General features: G+C 42.5%; 1 protein-coding gene across 2 annotated transcripts in view; it reads left to right on the top strand.

Annotated features, from left to right (window-relative positions):
• The window catches only part of plxna2 (plexin A2), a 566,368-nt gene that overhangs the window by 391,298 nt on the left and 159,725 nt on the right, over positions 1–15,345 (top strand). For both annotated transcript variants that reach the window (XM_086011309.1, XM_086011311.1), the window contains exons 12-13: positions 6,169–6,265; positions 11,641–11,831. In XM_086011309.1, the coding sequence (XP_085867435.1) occupies positions 6,169–6,265; positions 11,641–11,831 (288 nt within the window). The remainder of the gene's footprint in view (positions 1–6,168; positions 6,266–11,640; positions 11,832–15,345) is intronic.

Below are 15,345 nucleotides of genomic sequence, written 5' to 3'. Positions count from 1 at the left end.
AGAGAAGCACAGGCTATTGTACCAGATTTTTAGTAAAAACTGGTAAGATAAAGCCACCTACGTCATCATTTTATTGGGTAGATGATACCATCTGTAACTACTTCCACCACATGGATGAAGCATTGTTTCATCTTGGATTACAGGACCATCCATTAATTTTTCAGAAAACCTTCGACTTTTAATTATTTTTTTAAATTATCATTTAATTTCAATTTATGCATCATATATGACCGGTGACAAAATAGACTGCTGACTAAATACAAAAAGCAAAATACTGCGGATGCTGGAGATCTGAAATAAAAACAGCAAATGCTGGAAGCACTCAGCAGGTCAGGCAGCATCCGCGGAGAGAGAAACCGAGTTAACGTTTCAGGTCGATGACCTTTCAATCTGATCTGCTGACTAACTAGTTGGTTTTACAGTGATAGTTGAATGCTATAAAAGAATAACTCGTTTGTTAACGGTATATTACTGTTTAAATTAGGATTTCTGTGATCTCTAAAAACTAAAAACAGACAATTGGCAAATAATTGCATCGCCAGCTATTTAAGCTTTTATTCAGTAATTGCATCCACACTTACTTTTAACAACAACATTAAGACTCATCACACAGTCTGCTACTCTAATGCATTATTTTGCTGGATTTCAAAACTGTGGAACTTTTTACCTCCCCAAGTCTGTCTTTCATTGCCCAAGCTGGGCGCCACCTAATTGCTGCTTCTCGATTTATTCCATTTTCAGTTTGACTATAAAGTCACAGATGATTGGGGAATGTTTTATATCTGGATCAGGAATATCCATGCAATGGGAAATGGTTTGTCAATTGTAATTCGATGCCTCGATAAGATTGGGTTAATTCAGAGCTGAATGCTGACAGTCAGAGTCCTGTGATTGACGGTGGCTGGCAATCAATCAAAACAGAAATGCATGATTGACAGTCTGTTCAACCATGCTTTAACATTTCAGTCACTAAGAGTATTTTAAATATCAGAGACAGTTAAGCTTTATACTTCCTTGTGAGATTAGACACACTTTTTCTCCCAGGTTTTGTTCTTGCCAGACATTTGCTTTTCAGCAGTGAGATTAGTAGATGTGATTGCTGTTTCCACTGTCTGTGCTTGTCTGATCACAGATGCTGTACTTATGATTGCTCAGCCAATAACAGCTTGCATTTATATATTATCTTTATGGGAAACGTACCAAGACAATTTTTTTTTGGGGGGGGGAATATAACATAATGGCCCAGAAATTCGGGTCGGAGGTTTCCCGCGGGTGCAAGCCTCCGACCTGCACTTACCTAGCGTGCCGGCCGTTGAGCTGTGGGCCCGCGTGGGATTCTGATCCTGGGCCTCCTCCAACTGCTGGCGCACAGTGCTTGCGTATCCCAGGGGCGCAGTTAGTTCGAAGCGTCACCTGGGATCACGTGGGCCATGGAGAGCCAATGGTAGCAGGGAAATGCCCATTCATAAAATTGACAGGAAGAGCTGTCAAATCTATGAATACAATTCAGCCCCAAAACATAACTAAAACTTCAAATACATTTTTTTTTTAAATCACATTTTTAAAATAACAATAAATTACATAAAATAACTTTTAAACAATTTACATTTTTGAAAAAATGAATTACAGTTTCTAACGGGGCTAAAAATAAACTTACCTTTCTTTAAAGTATTTAAAAATAATAAACCTGTGGAAAAAATGTCTAAATTTTACTTAATTCACCACTTACCTTGTTAAAAGCAGGCCTTGCGACTGCTTTTTAAAAGCTTAGCTCCTGGAGACTTACCCTCCCGGAGAAAGCTGCAAAAAAACCAGAAGTTCCAGGCAAACGCGCTGCCTCTCTGGCGCACGTGTTCGACCTGTGAACCCCTTCCTTTAAGGGAACGGAAGTTCCGGTTTCCCACGCATGCACAGTACATGCACGAAACCGGCACTTTCGTTGGGCCTACGCGTGAGTACCCAGTGCGTACTCACCCGTGGGGACCCGAAGTTCTGGCCCATTTAATATGTAAAGAAACAGATAGCAAGCCATGGTAGGAGAATTGAACGAGGTGACTGAATCTCTGGGGAGAGAGGTCGAAAAGCAGAGAAAATTAGAGAGAAGCAGCGCTCCAACCCAGGGCTGAGGCGGTGAAGCTCTGCTACCAATGGTGGATGAAGGGAGAGGAGGATTCCCACGAGGCGGAAAGGTAGGGCCAGAGCTCTCTGGATGACGAAAGGGATAGAGTAAGATGAAGCTGAAAAGGAGTGCATATGACAGATGTCCGGTTCAGAATACAAGTGAGAATCAGGCTGAATATAGAAAGTTCAGAGGGAACTGAAAAAGAAAATAAGAGGGGCAAAGAGAGAGTATGAGAATAGATTAGCAGCTAACATAAAAGGGAATTCAAAAGTCTTCTATGGGCATATTAAATAATAAACGGGTAGTAAGAGGAGGGGTGAGGTTGATTAGGGACCAAAAGGAGACCTACGCATGGAGGCAGAGGGCATGGCTGAGGTATTAATGAGCACTTGGCATCTGTCTTTACCAAGGAAGAAGATGCTGTCAAAGTCATAGTGAAAGAGGAGGTAGTGAGATACTGGATGAGATAAAAATTGATGATAGAGGAGGTACTAGAAAGACTGTCGGTACTTAAAGTTGATAAGTCACCTGGACCGAGTGGGATGCATCCTAGAATGCTGAAGAAAGTTAAGGAAGAAATTGAGGAGGTACTGGCCATAATCTTTCAATCCTCCTTACATACGGGAGTGGTGCCAGAGAACTGGAGAATTGCAAATGTTACACCCTTGTTCAAAAAAGGGTGCAAGGATAAACCCAGGAACTACAGGCCAATCAGTTTAACCTCGGTAGTGGGGAAGCTTTTAGAAACAATAATCAGGGACAAAGTTAACAGTCACTTGGATAAGATTTACAAGAATGATTCCAGGGATGAGGGACTTCAGTTACGTGGATAGACTGGAGAAGCTGGGGTTGTTCTCCTTGGAGCAGAGAAGATTGAGAGGAGATTTGATAAAGGTGTTCAAAATCATGAGGGGTCTGGACAGAGTAGATAGAGAGAAACTCTTCCCATTGGCGGAAGAATCGAGAACCAGAGGACACAGATTTAAGGTGATTGGCAAAAGAACCAAAGACGACATGAGGAAAAACTTTTTTACACAGCGAGTGGTTAGGATCTGGAATCTGAAAAGGTGGCGGAGGCAGACTCCATCGTGGCTTTCTAAAGGGAATTGGATAAGTACCTGAAGGAAAAACATTTGCCGGGCTACGGGGAAAGGGCGGGGGAAGTGAGACTAGCTGAAGTGCTCTTGCAGAGAGCCGGCACGGGCTTGACGGGCCGAATGGCCGCCTTCTGTGCAGTAACCGTTCTATGATTCTAGGATGCACAGAAAAGCAGACTCGGGACTACAGGATATGGGGGAGGGGGTGTTACAAGGCCACAGTAGAATGCAGATAGGATGAGTTAAGGCCATTGAGGATTTAAGGACGAGGACTTTAAATTCAATACACTGAAGAGACAAGAAGACAATATATGTCGGCAAGGGCAGGGGTGAGGAGAACTTACTATGGGGTAGGATATGGGAAACTGAGTTTTGGACAACTTAAGAGTTCAACATGGTGGATCATAGGCCAACAAGTAAGACCATAGAGAATTTGAGTCTAGAGGCTTCGGTAAGATTTTCAACGGCAAGGGGCTGAGGTAGGGGCAAAGACAGGCAATATTGCAGAAATTAACATGAGTGATTTTGATGGAAAGGTTGTGAGGTTTGAAGGTTAGTTCCTAGGATGGTCATGTTTTACATGGTTTGGTCCAGATTGTGTGAATGGCCAGTGAGAGGCGACAGAATGTGTGGCAAGGGACCAGAGTTTACAAGATTGGCCGAAATCCATTGTTTTTCTCTCCCCAATTTTCAAGTCATGGATGTGTCAAATTTCCTCCACTCACGTCTGCCAGGCAGTCTGACAGCACAGAGATGGTTGAGGGACACGAGGGGCCAGGTGGCTGCTATCATCGTACATTGATTGTAAACTTAAAAAAAAAAAAATTATCATAAACTATTCTGTACACCAGGAAACACATGCACATTGTAGTGAAGGTACCTCAAAATTAGCCTGCAGTGTGCAGTTACTAGGAGTGTACAGAATAGAAATTTGTGTGTGTGTTTTTTTAAGATAGCTGATTGTAAGTGGCAATCCATATGAGCTTCAGAGTCTGTTAAGTGGTCTTTGACCTGCATGTACTACAAGTAGCTGGTGGCCTGGACTGACAAAGCAGTATTCTTTGAAAAGACCAGAGCTGGAAGGTCTAAAGCTTTACTCTTGTACAAAGCAGACGTTCAAAGAACAGAAGACTACTTCATCAGGTATTACAATGGCAGAGAGGTGTGTAATTATATTCGGGCACTGACATGGCTGCTTCTGAAATAGAATCCTTATCTTGGATTTAACTAGATGTGCCCTATCTCTCTGTGTCGTTCAAAGGGTGGCAGGGGCACTGAAGGCAATAATAAGAGAAAGCAAAGTCTGTTATCAGCAACTGTCAGCTTCAGGACTTCGCAGCTGAACTGAATTCAGTATGAGTCACACATACTCAATACAAACTGAGTAAGGACTGGTTTAGGATCATTCTTCTGAGGCTGCCACCCTGACTTAAACATGGTCCATAAGTTAGTACCTGAAACATGACTACATTATTGGAGGACTTTCTCGCAAGTAAACAACAGTGCCCGCGTGCATTTTTATTTTGTTATATTGGATGTGGCTTTCTTTTAAAGATGAAGTCAGCAGGTTTTCCGCAATAATTCAGTGAGTGTCTGAGCCACACAGATCAGAAGGATTCCAGATTTGATCTCTGTGCTGGGTCAGCTAATCTCAGGTAGAGAGTCAGTAAAGGTCCGACTATTGACATTAATGCTCAGGAGATAGGGAGGGGGAAACATGGTCATGGTTCCTATTCTTGGTTGGTATTTAGTGACACAGGCACAACTTATGGTATTCTATATGTAATACGTGTTTTTTATATATATATAATAAAAAATCAAGTCGATATCTTCATAATAGTAACTATGTTGTTAATATCTACATACTGTGAAGCAGTTCATTCTAGATTTCTGCAGAATGCCTGAAATAGACTATATAATTCAAGGCAGTAGTAACTGATGTTTAAAACAAAAAGCCTTCCGAATGAATGAAGCAAAGATCTGAAGCGATGACAGCAAATTTCAATGTGAAAAGTGACAGAGGAACAGATAGCCCCTGAAACTCAAACATTCAACCTTTTGCTATTATTGACCCTCAAGCTCTTGAACTGCCAAGCTTGTTTTCTGTCATTGTAAATAGCTAAAGGATGTTTCTTCTCCATATTCTCCTTCATAACCCCAAAGATGCTGCTCACATCACCAAGCTTCTTTCTTCAGCTGCAAGGGACCACAATCTGGGCTACAGACTCTATCACCATGACTGTCAATAAAGCTGATCTCTGGTTATCAAATGAGGAGCATTTTGATGGGGCAGGACTATTGCTTATTGGTAGGGTAGGGTTCAACTGCTTTGCTGCAAGGTGGATTCGAGGGTAGAACTGTTAAAAAGTCACCTCCAGAGGGCAGGCTAGTTTAAATCTCAATCACTATTACAGAAAAGCTTGAGAGCACTGTGTTACCAGATGGACTATCAGAACATAAGAATTAGGAGCAGGAGTAGGCCATACGGCCCCTCGAGCCTGCTCTGCCAAGATCATGGCTGATCTTTGACCTCAACTCCACTTTCCCGCCCGATCTCCATATCCCTTGATTCCCCCAGAGTCCAAAAATCTATCAATCTCAGCCTTGAATATACTCAACGATTCGGCATCCACAGCCCTTTGGGATTTAATACTTTAAATGTAAGGACTGAGTGGGAGTTCAGTTACTATGAAGAGGTTCTCTTTCTAACATCTTAGTAATTGAGACGTGAAAAAGTAAGTCTGCTCCTCGCAGAAGAAAGAATTTTGGTAGAGTAAAACAATATACAGCACTAGAAACAAGGACACTTCATTGTGATGTCACAGTCTACTCTGAGTCTTGGTTTAAAATGCTATTTAGAATGTTAGAAACATTATATTTGACTTTGACCTGTTGCCAATCAAGTATCTAACTTACGGGCGCGTGTGTTTTTCTCAACTCTTATTTCAGTACCACTATGAAGCCCTGGATATCAGTGACCTGCCCATCGAATTCTCAGTGGTGTGGAATGGTAACTTCATCATTGACAACCCAGCAGACATCAAAGGTATCAGTCCAACCAGCATCAGCGCAGACCCTTTCTAACTTTCTGGGATCAATGATCTGCTTCATCCTGTATTTCTTGCACCCTATGAGCCATGGCTGCATCCATGGAGGTTGACTCATTCTTGGAGGGTGTGTATAAAGACATAGGGCCTGAATTTGCGGGTGGATGTCTCTGAACCGCAATAAAAGGACGCACCTACCTGATGGACTCGCGCTCTTGGGTCTCTATGTGTAGGCCTGTGTAGAGGCCCACGGATGCCAGGGGCGCATGCTGTTCACAAGCGCCTCTGGGATCACGTGGGCCAGCCCAACTAATCCAAAAGGGTTCCATTTACGTACGGAATCCCCATAAGCTTAATAGGAATCACCCAAAAAACACATGTACACAACCTTGAAGTAAAAAAAAAAAATACATGTTTAAAATTAATTAAAATATAATTTCATTAAACATTTAAAACAAAAATGTAATTTTTTGAAAAATAAACTCATTTTTTTAAATGACCAAAAATAACGCACACTTATTTTACAGGCTTTTGAATGTTAGTGATTTTTAAAATATTGTTTTAATATTTATTTTCACCCTTACGCTGGTAAAAGAAGGCCTTACGTCTGCTTTTACCAGGCGTAAGAGTTTCATGGGCATTCGCTGGGCAAACTCTCCGCCAGCGAATGCCCATTTCCTGGGGATACGGAGGATCTGTCAAGAAAATTCTTGACAGATCGCAAATTCCGGGTTTCCACACATGCGCAGCCCATGCGTAAACCCGGAACCTGCGAGGCACTTACGGCCGCGTACGTGGTCATAGGCCACGGAAAATCTGGGCCAATGCGTATAAATGCATAGTGTTTTTTATCTTCTGTTGCTCACTGTATTGTGGACTGATGCACATTTATTCTGCTATTGCATTTTTTTCCCATAAAATTCTTTCTTAAACATCACAGTTCAAGGGCTTTTGTCCCCCCACCGATTTCAAAAAAGTGTTCATACTATAGACTACAAAGATCCCAAAAACCCTAGATTTCATGAAAGTAGCTCTCACCTAATTGTGACCATCACTCCTAATTACATTCTTCTTGCTTCCTTTAAATTAAATCTCCTTCCCATGCATTGTAATCTATTCTGTGACCAAGGAAGCAGATGGATGACTTGTCCTAAAGCTTCTGACATTGCACCTCAACACTGGGCACTAGAAGGCATGGAGTGCAGCAGCTTGTCTTGCTGCCAGATTTATATCTCAAAGTTTTGTTTCTCTATTCCAGTAAAATTCCTTTGTTGTTTTTGAGCAGTGTCTCCCGCAGCTAATAAGAAACGACGAACTCTGATGCCAGCGTTATGCTGCAATTTTGGCCGCGGTGCCATAATGAGGCTTATGTTATGGTGACACCAAGCGTTGAAGTATAATGGTACAGGCTTCATCTTGAAGTTGTTGATGTAGGAAAGTCTACCTCCACCATGAGTGTTCTGTTGATCATACTTTGCACTGGCCAAGTTACAACTACAATTAGTAGAACAATCCTCTCTTGTTTGCTTAAACATTGGTCGATACCTTTATTTTTTTTTATTAGTTTATGGGATGTGGTTGTTGCTGCAAGGCCAGCATTTATTGCCCATCCCTAATTGTCCTTGAGAAGTCGGTGGTGAGCCGCCGCCTTGAACCGCTGCAGTCCGTGTGGTGAAGGTACTCCCACGGTACTGTCTTATTATTGTGTTTCGTAACAGTTTGTTACAACTGAGTGGCTTGCTAGGCCATTTCAGAGGGCAGTTAAGAGTCAACCACATTGCTGTGGGTCTGGAGTCACACATCGGCCAGGCCAGGTAAGGACAGCAGATTTCCTTCCCTAAAGGACATTAGTGATCCAGATGGGTTTTTACGACAATCTGATAGTTTCGAGGTAACCATTACTGATTCTAGCTTTTTATTCCAGATTTATTTAATTGACCACTTTCCACTGATTGAAAAGAGCTGACTGATTCAGGATGATGGTAAACTGGTGCAGTATTTGAGCACATAATAATAGTTCAGAATGCAAGTATTAATAGAAAATTAGAAGGCAGTCTTGGTTAATTTTTTTTTAAATGACGAGCCCTAAAAAAAGTACTCCCTTCTGTTTGCTGTCTCCGCACTTTGTTAATGTAGTGAAGTGTGGGTATTAGAATAGCAGTTGAAAAGAAAAGTCTGCGCCAAGTTTTCTGTGTTTACCAGCAGTAGGTTTTGTAAGTTAAGCAGATTTTGAATAAAAGCCTTGGTTGGATAGAGAAGGTTTGAGATCTGCACTGGCAACATCACTACAGATGTTTTGCATTTCAAGGAGTTATTAAACAGACCTCACACCACTCCCCTAACAGAATCCTGCTGTTTCCCCATGACTTTCTATAACGCACATCTCGCTGTAACGTGCCATTAAACTGGCCTCCCTCTGTATTCAGATAAGTTTCTACTGTCTGAAAGGACTGGTTAAGCTTACTACTAAAGAGCAGAGAATCCCTATAAAAAAGGTGCATTTTGCTTCACAATTGTGAAATCTATTCTAAAACCTCCGATGAAATCAATTGATCTTACTGTTTTTATTGTACTAATGCAATTGGTTGGAAGACTTTTTAAAATATATATGCCTAACTTCAAAGGGCATGATAATTCCTGCTCTTTCAAACAGAATTATGTAATGTTGTACCCAAGATGATTTATAAGCAAATCCTGCTAATTCTTGGAAGGCTATCAGTGTGTGCAGTGATGTTGCAAACATGTTCTTTCTGAATGCCCTGACACTGACCAGAGTAATTCTTCCCCTAATATTCCTCCTAATGACAACTTTGGTAATCAGTTTTACTACATGGCAGTATCAGTAAATAAATACTGCCAGCAGGCATTCAGTCACCTATTGCTGTTGCTTGGGAAAGGGGGCGATACCACCGGGACTCAAAGATCGGGTTTGGTAGTTCAAATGTCATATTGATGAACAACATGATTTTCTGCTTTTGTAGAAGAGATTGTTCATGATGAGGTTTGATCAGTAGACATTGAAGATGAAAACCTGGATGTCCTGTGTATCAAACGGACGTTTATAGGCTGGTTCTTGTGGATGTATAGCCCCAGCTACATTTTCTGGTGGATTATGAGAGGACAGAAAAGTCAGCCATATTGCTTTGGCGACCATGAGCCATCTTCCATCCTTATTGTTCCCTCTAATATTGGCCTCATCTGTGCTCCCTGAAGTCAAAGGGGTGCAAATTTGATCATACGCGGCACACAACTTGCTTCGACATGTACCCAGATCTGTTTTGACCACATCAAGCTCCACCAGGCCTCACTCTCTTCTGCCAAAACTGCCCACTACTCCTGGAGAGCAAACATACCCCTTGCCTCTTTTTCTCTACCTCCTTTAACCACTTTCCCGTCCTCTCCAATCTCGCCTCTAATGAGAAGTGTGAGGAGCTCATAGCTAGATCCTCCATTTAGCTGTCACTGCTGCTTCCCATCCTTCCCTTGCTGCCCCTTTGATAACATCTTCCACAGACATGGGCTACTTTCTCCATGTATACTGATGACACCCGGCTCTACCGCTCCGCCATCTTTCTTGACCCCTTCACGACTTCTGTGACATCCAGACTTGGATAAACCTTAACTTTCTCCAGCTAAACATCATGTTTGGACCCCCACCGCAAACTCAGTATCCTCGCTACTGACTCAATCCCCATCCCTGGCCACAGCTGATCCAGATTGTTCACAACCTCGGCGTTTTGTTTCACCCCGAGATGAGCTTTCAGTCTCATATCCTCTCTATCAAAAGAGTGCCTGATTCCACCTCTCTAACATCACCTGCCTCAGCCCAACACCCATTGAAATCTTCGTCCACATCTTTATTACCTCCAGACTCAATGTTGCCAGTGCTCTCCTGGCTGACCGCATATCCTCCCCCTTGCATAAACTTTAGCTCATCCAAAATTGTGCTGCCTTCATTCTATCCCACACCAATTCCCACGCATCCATCACCCCTGTCCTTGCTGGCCAACATTGCCCCTGATGTGTTTAAATCCCTCAATAGCCTCACCCCTCCCTATCTCTAACCTCCTTCAGCCCTACAATCCCCCGCCCCTGCCCCACAAACTCTCCATTGTTCTCACGGCTCCTTGTGTGATGCCCTCCCTGCCCCCCAAGATTCGTGGCCATGCCTCCTGTGGCCTAGTTCCCACTCTCTGGAATTGCCTTCCCAAACCCTTCTCCCCCCTCTCTCTCCTCCTTAAAACCTGCCTCTTCATGGTTCTGGTCACATGCTTCGTTCTTTTTTTGGCTCGATTTCTTTTTTTTCCTTTATGCCTTTGTGATGCACCTTGATGTTTTTATATGTTAAAGCCAATATATAAATGCAAGTCGTTGCTACCAAAGGCTGTAGCCCGTCACTGGATGCTGCCTTGAATTTTATGAAGTCACAGATTTCCGTTGCAGTATTTGTTTATTGAGATATAAAAGTAAATGTAATTATTTTACAGATTAAATAAAAGCTTTTTTTAATTAATGAGAATGAAAAAATGTTAGGGTTAAAGTGGGTCTTAAAAGTTATTAATGCTTAAATAGCTTCAGAATTATAGTAGCAGATGGTATGTGTAAGGAAGAGTAATGATCATAGCAGTTTTCTTGTAATGCTGCTTCAGTGTCATAACATCTTTCTCAGCATGAAGACAGCCCCCCACCAGAACAGTGTCACTGCACCAGCATTTCTTGAATGCTGATTTTTTCATGTCTCCTATCTATATCCTACATTGAAATAAAGAGCGTTTTTGTCCGAATACCTACCCTGATTTTTTTTTTTAACCACATCCTACATTCAGGGCAGATTAACACACTGGCCTATCGGTCCCTTGCCCAGGGGCCCAACCAAATATGGGGCTTACCATAATGCAGAAAAACTGCATACAACCTCTAGAGCAGTTTAATTTAAATGTAGTACACTGTGATATGATTTGATTTATCATTAATGCGTGTGACCATTCTATGGGCCTATTTCTTTGTGTATTTTGCTTCATGTTAGTGTTTCGATGGGTTGTGTGGAGGGGCCTTGAATGTTCTTGTACTCATTCTTAATCCAGCTCTGCCTACATTGGAGTCATAGGTGGTGGTTGCCATGCTGCATACTATCTTGGTATACACTTCCGCCAGTTCTGATTAGAATTAGTTTTCCTCCAGTGGTGTGTTACAGTTTTGGGAGGCAAGTGCAAAAACATAATATTGAACCTTTTCATCCTGTTCACTTTAACCTGATTTGAAATCTTTATTTTCTAATCAGCACGTTCTAATTTGTGGTTTGGATGTTAAAAGTCGAAGTTAATAAGATATGCACCTTTAAAACTGTATTTCTTTTTCTTTCCTGTGATTCCAGTTCACCTGTACAAGTGTGATGCACGGAGAGAGAGCTGTGGCCTTTGTCTGAAAGCAAACCAGAAGTTCGAGTGTGGCTGGTGTAGTGGCGAAGGGAGATGTACCCTGAGGCAGCATTGTCCCATTGTTTCTTCTCAATGGCTGGACCTGTCCAGCAAAAACGTGAAGTGCACCAATCCGCTGATTACAGAAGTAAGAAAAATATCAATGAGTAGATTATTTTCTCCTGCCCTGTGACACCTAATGAACAGTAGTTTTATAACTTCCACACGAGCAGGCAATGAATGACGTACACAAAGAACAATGGTTTCCCCTCGGTGTCCATTCTTGACACATTTTGACGTGAAGCCTGTATTACAGTACTCAATTTTCTTTCCTTCTGTTTTTCCTCCATTTAGCTTCATAAAGCTATCATGATTCAGTTAAGACCAGGGTAAATGCAGTATCAGAAAATATGGCACACTCCATTCAAGAAACCCAACTGCAGCACTGGGCAGTTAGTTTGTTGACTGCTGCTAGCTCAGTTATAACCTGACAGTGCAGAGGTTCAACCAAAACATTGTCTACCAGTATTAACCACATATTGGTTTACATGCACACTAACCTTGTCTGATAAGCCAATTGTGAACTCTTGCGTTCATTGGTCCCATATATTCTGCTCTAGTGCACAAACTCTAATTAAACTCTGTTCAAAGTGGAAAATCTAATTAGTCCAAATTGATTGGCTCATTATATAAATGTAGCATTAGGAACCTTACACAAGGTGACGGAGTTATCACACACAGGCCAGCCATTTTAATCGCCCCATCACAAAAACACGATTACATTGTTTTTTTAGCATATCTATAGTTTGCTTATTTGACAACCCAAAATGTTAATGTCAACAAAATAATTTCTATTGTGGCTTCAGCATGCCAGCACAATTGTGTGCTGTGTTAGCTTTACAAAGTGTGCTTGTTCTTCAGAGGTGTGTGGGCTGGCTTATAGTTGTAAGTTGGTTGAGTTTATTAGTCCCTAATGCTATCTCCATGGGGTAGAAAGCTCTGAATTGAGTATAAGCTAAGCCTCAGACAAGATAATGAGCCAAAGTCCTTTCTGTTGGTCTTTGCAACATTAAAATCTCAATGTTTTATTGCAATAATAATCCAGGGCTGTTCAATTTAGGAGATCTCTAATCTTTCCCAGCTTTGTTGTACAGTAAATAGATTCACCATCTTGTTGAAATAACATGACTGCTTGTGTTGGTGTGTTACATAATCAGTACCCTTAATATTAAAATCAGTTTGAAGCATCCTTCAACACACACACACACAAACATTACCATTTTCTTTGAACAGCAAAAAAGCTCTGACAATCACAGTTTTTTAAAGTGCTTGTCATCAGAACTGTAGCAGTTATTAAATATGTATAAACATGATTCTGCATGTATCTTTGTTATCCTTCTCGCTGCCAGCTGCCTTCATGTTTACTTGCTGTTTTTATAATAGAATACATTGCATCAGTTATTTGAACAATAAATTACGAGCAGGCCTCAATCACCACCAGATAGTGAGCTACTGTTTTGTTGGTGCCAATAAGCAGGCAGGAATTTTACTGGTCTTGGTGTTTCCATCAAAACCAAACCAAGATGGTGGTCCATCATTGAAGTAATGTTGTATTGCTCCAGTCCAACAGCTTGAGCAGATACAGTGTCCCAGAGTCTAGTGCATCTCATGAGGTGCAATGGACTACCTCTACATTTGCCTATCATTTATAAATGCCACACACACTCTGCATTCTAGTGAAACTTGGAGCAGTACTGCATAGGGACAGGCATGTACAAAGTGTATGATGCAGTATGTACAGACTTGCCTACAACAATTGCTGCTCCAAATCTTGAAGAAAGGTTGACTACTTCATATAACCAAACCAGTGCAACAAAGGTCTCACACACACTAAGAGAGACTCACACACACTGATACCCCTTGCATGTGCTGGTCAGGTTAGGAAATGAGTGCATCATTTGCCACTTTTTAAAACATCTCATTTATCACACTCAATCATTAGAAAGTTATGGTACAGTTAAATATTGGGAAAACCGAAGCCATTGTTTTCGGTCCGTTCCTTAGCCACTGACTCCATCCCTCTCCCTAACAACATCTGTCTGAGGCTGAACCACACTGCTCACCAGCTTGGTGTCATATTTGACCCTGAAATGACCACACATCCACAGCATAACAAAGACTGCCTACTTCCACCTCTGTAACATTGCCCGTCCCCACCCTTGCCTCAGCTCATCCACTGCTGAAACGCCTTTATTACGTCTACACTAGACTATTCCAACACACTCCTGGCTGGCCTCCCACATTCCACGCTACGTAAACTTGAGGCCATCCAAAACTCGACTGCCCGTGTCCTAACTCGCACCAAGTCCCGTTCACCCATCACCCCTGTGCTCGCTGACCTACATTGGCTCCCGGTTAAGCAGCGCCTCGATTTCAAAATTCTCATCCTTGTTTTCAAATCCCTCCATGGCCTCGCCCCTCCCTATCTCTCTAATCTCCTCCAGCCCCACAACCCCACAACACCCCCCCCCCCCAAGATATCTGCACTCCTCTAATTCTGCCCTCTTGAGGATTATAATCGCTCAACCTTTGGTGGCCGTGCCTTCTGTTGCCTAGGCCCTAAGCTCTGGAATTCCCTGCCTAAACCTGTCCGCCTCGCTACCTCTCTTCCTTTAAGACGCTCCTTAAAGCCTACCTCTTTGACCAAGCTTTTGGTCACCTGCCCTAATTTCTCCTTATGTACTCGGTGTCAAATGTTTTGTCTTAAAACACTCCTGTGCAGCGCCTTGGGACGTTTTACTACGTTAAAGGCGCTATATAAATACTTGTTGTTGTACAGTAAGATTGTCTTCTGTGCCGGTATTTTGAGTGTGCATGTTCATAATTCAGCAAGTTTCCTCCCCCCTCCAGAGTGGGTAAGTGGCCAGGCTTCCTCCACATTTACACTGATGTGCTACTACTACTATTCCACAAATGCTGCATAGCAAGGGTAAAAGGTGCTAGACATGTATGTCACAAAGAATGAGCCACTGCTTATTACATTTTTCAGCCAATACAAATATCAGATTTAGATACTGAATAATGGCAGTCTTCTCGGGGGGCCTAGATAGAATGGATAGGAAGGACCTATTTCCCTTAGCAGAAGGATCAATAACCAGGGGGCATAGATTTAAAGTAATTGGTCGGAGGTTTAGAGGGGGTTTGAGGAGAAATATTTTCACCCAGAGGGTGGTGGGGGTCTGGAACTCACTGCCTGAAAGGGTGGTAGAGGCAGAGGCCCTCATCACATTTAAAAAGTACTTGAATATTCACCTACAAGGCTATGGACCAAGTGCTGGAAAGTGGGATTAGGGTGACTCTCTCACACTCTCACACTCACTCTCACACTCACTCACTCACTCACTCACTCACTCACTCACTCACTCACTCACACTCTCTCTCGCGCAGTCCCTCGGAAACGAGGCTGTCTTGCTTCCATATTAAAAATGAGTCCTCAAGTGACTGATGAGTCCAATGTGGGACCGACAGTCTCTGTCACAGGTGGGGCAGACGGTGGTTGAAGGGGTGGGTGGGGTGCTTGGGTTGACGTGCGCTCCTTCCGCTGTTTGCGCTTGGCTTCCGCTTGCTCCCGGCGAAGAGACGAGCGATGGCTCTTTGTCGGC

Source organism: Somniosus microcephalus, chromosome 18 (genome assembly GCF_052327205.1).
Source record: "Somniosus microcephalus isolate GS21.2 chromosome 18, FLI_Smic_1.0, whole genome shotgun sequence".
Classification (NCBI taxonomy): Eukaryota; Metazoa; Chordata; class Chondrichthyes; order Squaliformes; family Somniosidae; genus Somniosus; species Somniosus microcephalus.
Note: the sequence above shows the minus strand (reverse complement) of the source record. Positions and strands in the feature narration are given on the sequence as shown.